Genomic DNA, 1,081 nt, shown 5'->3' with positions numbered 1-1,081 from the left:
GAGAAGGGGGTGCATATAGCTAAACAATTAATGAACAAATGTCATGACACTGACACTCATTACCTGGATGCGTTGCGAGAGTATAACAACACTCCTCTGACTGGGATGTCGTTTTCTCCAGCGCAGATCCTCATGAGTCGGATGGTTCGCACTTGTGTGCCCACCAGGCCGCAGGCTCTTGTACCAAAGATTGTTGATCTTGGGAATGTCCCACAGGTCCTGCAAAATAGAGTGAAAGCTCAGCATGACAGACGAGCCAGGCGTAGGCCTGTGGAGTATGCTGTCGGACAGCCAATAGTTTATTGGAGAACTAGGAAATGGTACAAAGGGACAGTTGTGGAGAAGCTTCAAGCTCCAAGGTCCTACATGATTAAAACGTTGAGTGGGCGTGTGTTGAGGAGAAATACCTGGCATTTGCAGCCGTCATCCACACGCCCTGATAGATTTGATATTCCTCCTGTTGATCCATACCCGACTAATGTGTCTCGTTCTGTGCCCTTACAGATTCTGGGGCATCGACCAGCGGCCAGGCCAGTGGTCTTCGACCAGGGCCAGGACCAGCCGGACCTGGAGGTGCCGGAGGATATTAGGGAAGCTGCAATGCTTCCCCGTCAGGACGTCGCTCGGCGTCCCCCACGGCGTCGAGGACTTCCTCATCCTGATGCTGGGTGGCGTCGTCCACCAGCTCATTTCGGTGGTGGTGGTCCAGTAAGGACACACACTCGACGAGGAAGGCCGGTTAGGCTTCCTGCGAGATATAGAGATTAAAAACTCATAATTTCATAATACTTTGGTGTTGACCAAGTGTACCGGTGGATCCGGCTACTTTACGTACAGTACGTACTTATTTCTTTGGATAAATAAAGTTGAGTTGAGGCGTTGCCGCAATCAGTATTCCTGTTTATTTTCCTAACCTTAACATTCACAATAAACACTGAAGTTAAGGGACTGGAGGGGGAGGTGTTCTAGGTTGGCAAGGCTGTGCCTGCAACCTGCGAATACTGCCACTGTTATGTGCAGTCAACCCCCACCTCTACTCTCCACACTGTTATAAATATGACTGTCGAATAAACAAACGTCC

General features: G+C 49.9%; 1 protein-coding gene across 1 annotated transcript in view; it reads right to left on the bottom strand.

The window, feature by feature from the left end:
* Nucleotides 1–739: 739 nt before the first annotated feature.
* The window catches only part of LOC113214438 (uncharacterized), a 2,369-nt gene continuing 2,027 nt past the window's right edge, over nt 740–1,081 (bottom strand). The window contains exon 4 of the mRNA XM_052264916.1: nt 740–748. Within this exon, the coding sequence (XP_052120876.1) occupies nt 740–748 (9 nt within the window). The remainder of the gene's footprint in view (nt 749–1,081) is intronic.

This window comes from Frankliniella occidentalis, unplaced genomic scaffold, assembly GCF_000697945.3.
Source record: "Frankliniella occidentalis isolate FOCC.00 unplaced genomic scaffold, Focc_3.1 Scaffold22, whole genome shotgun sequence".
Lineage (NCBI taxonomy): Eukaryota > Metazoa > Arthropoda > Insecta > Thysanoptera > Thripidae > Frankliniella > Frankliniella occidentalis.
This window is presented reverse-complemented; position numbering and strand designations above follow the sequence as displayed.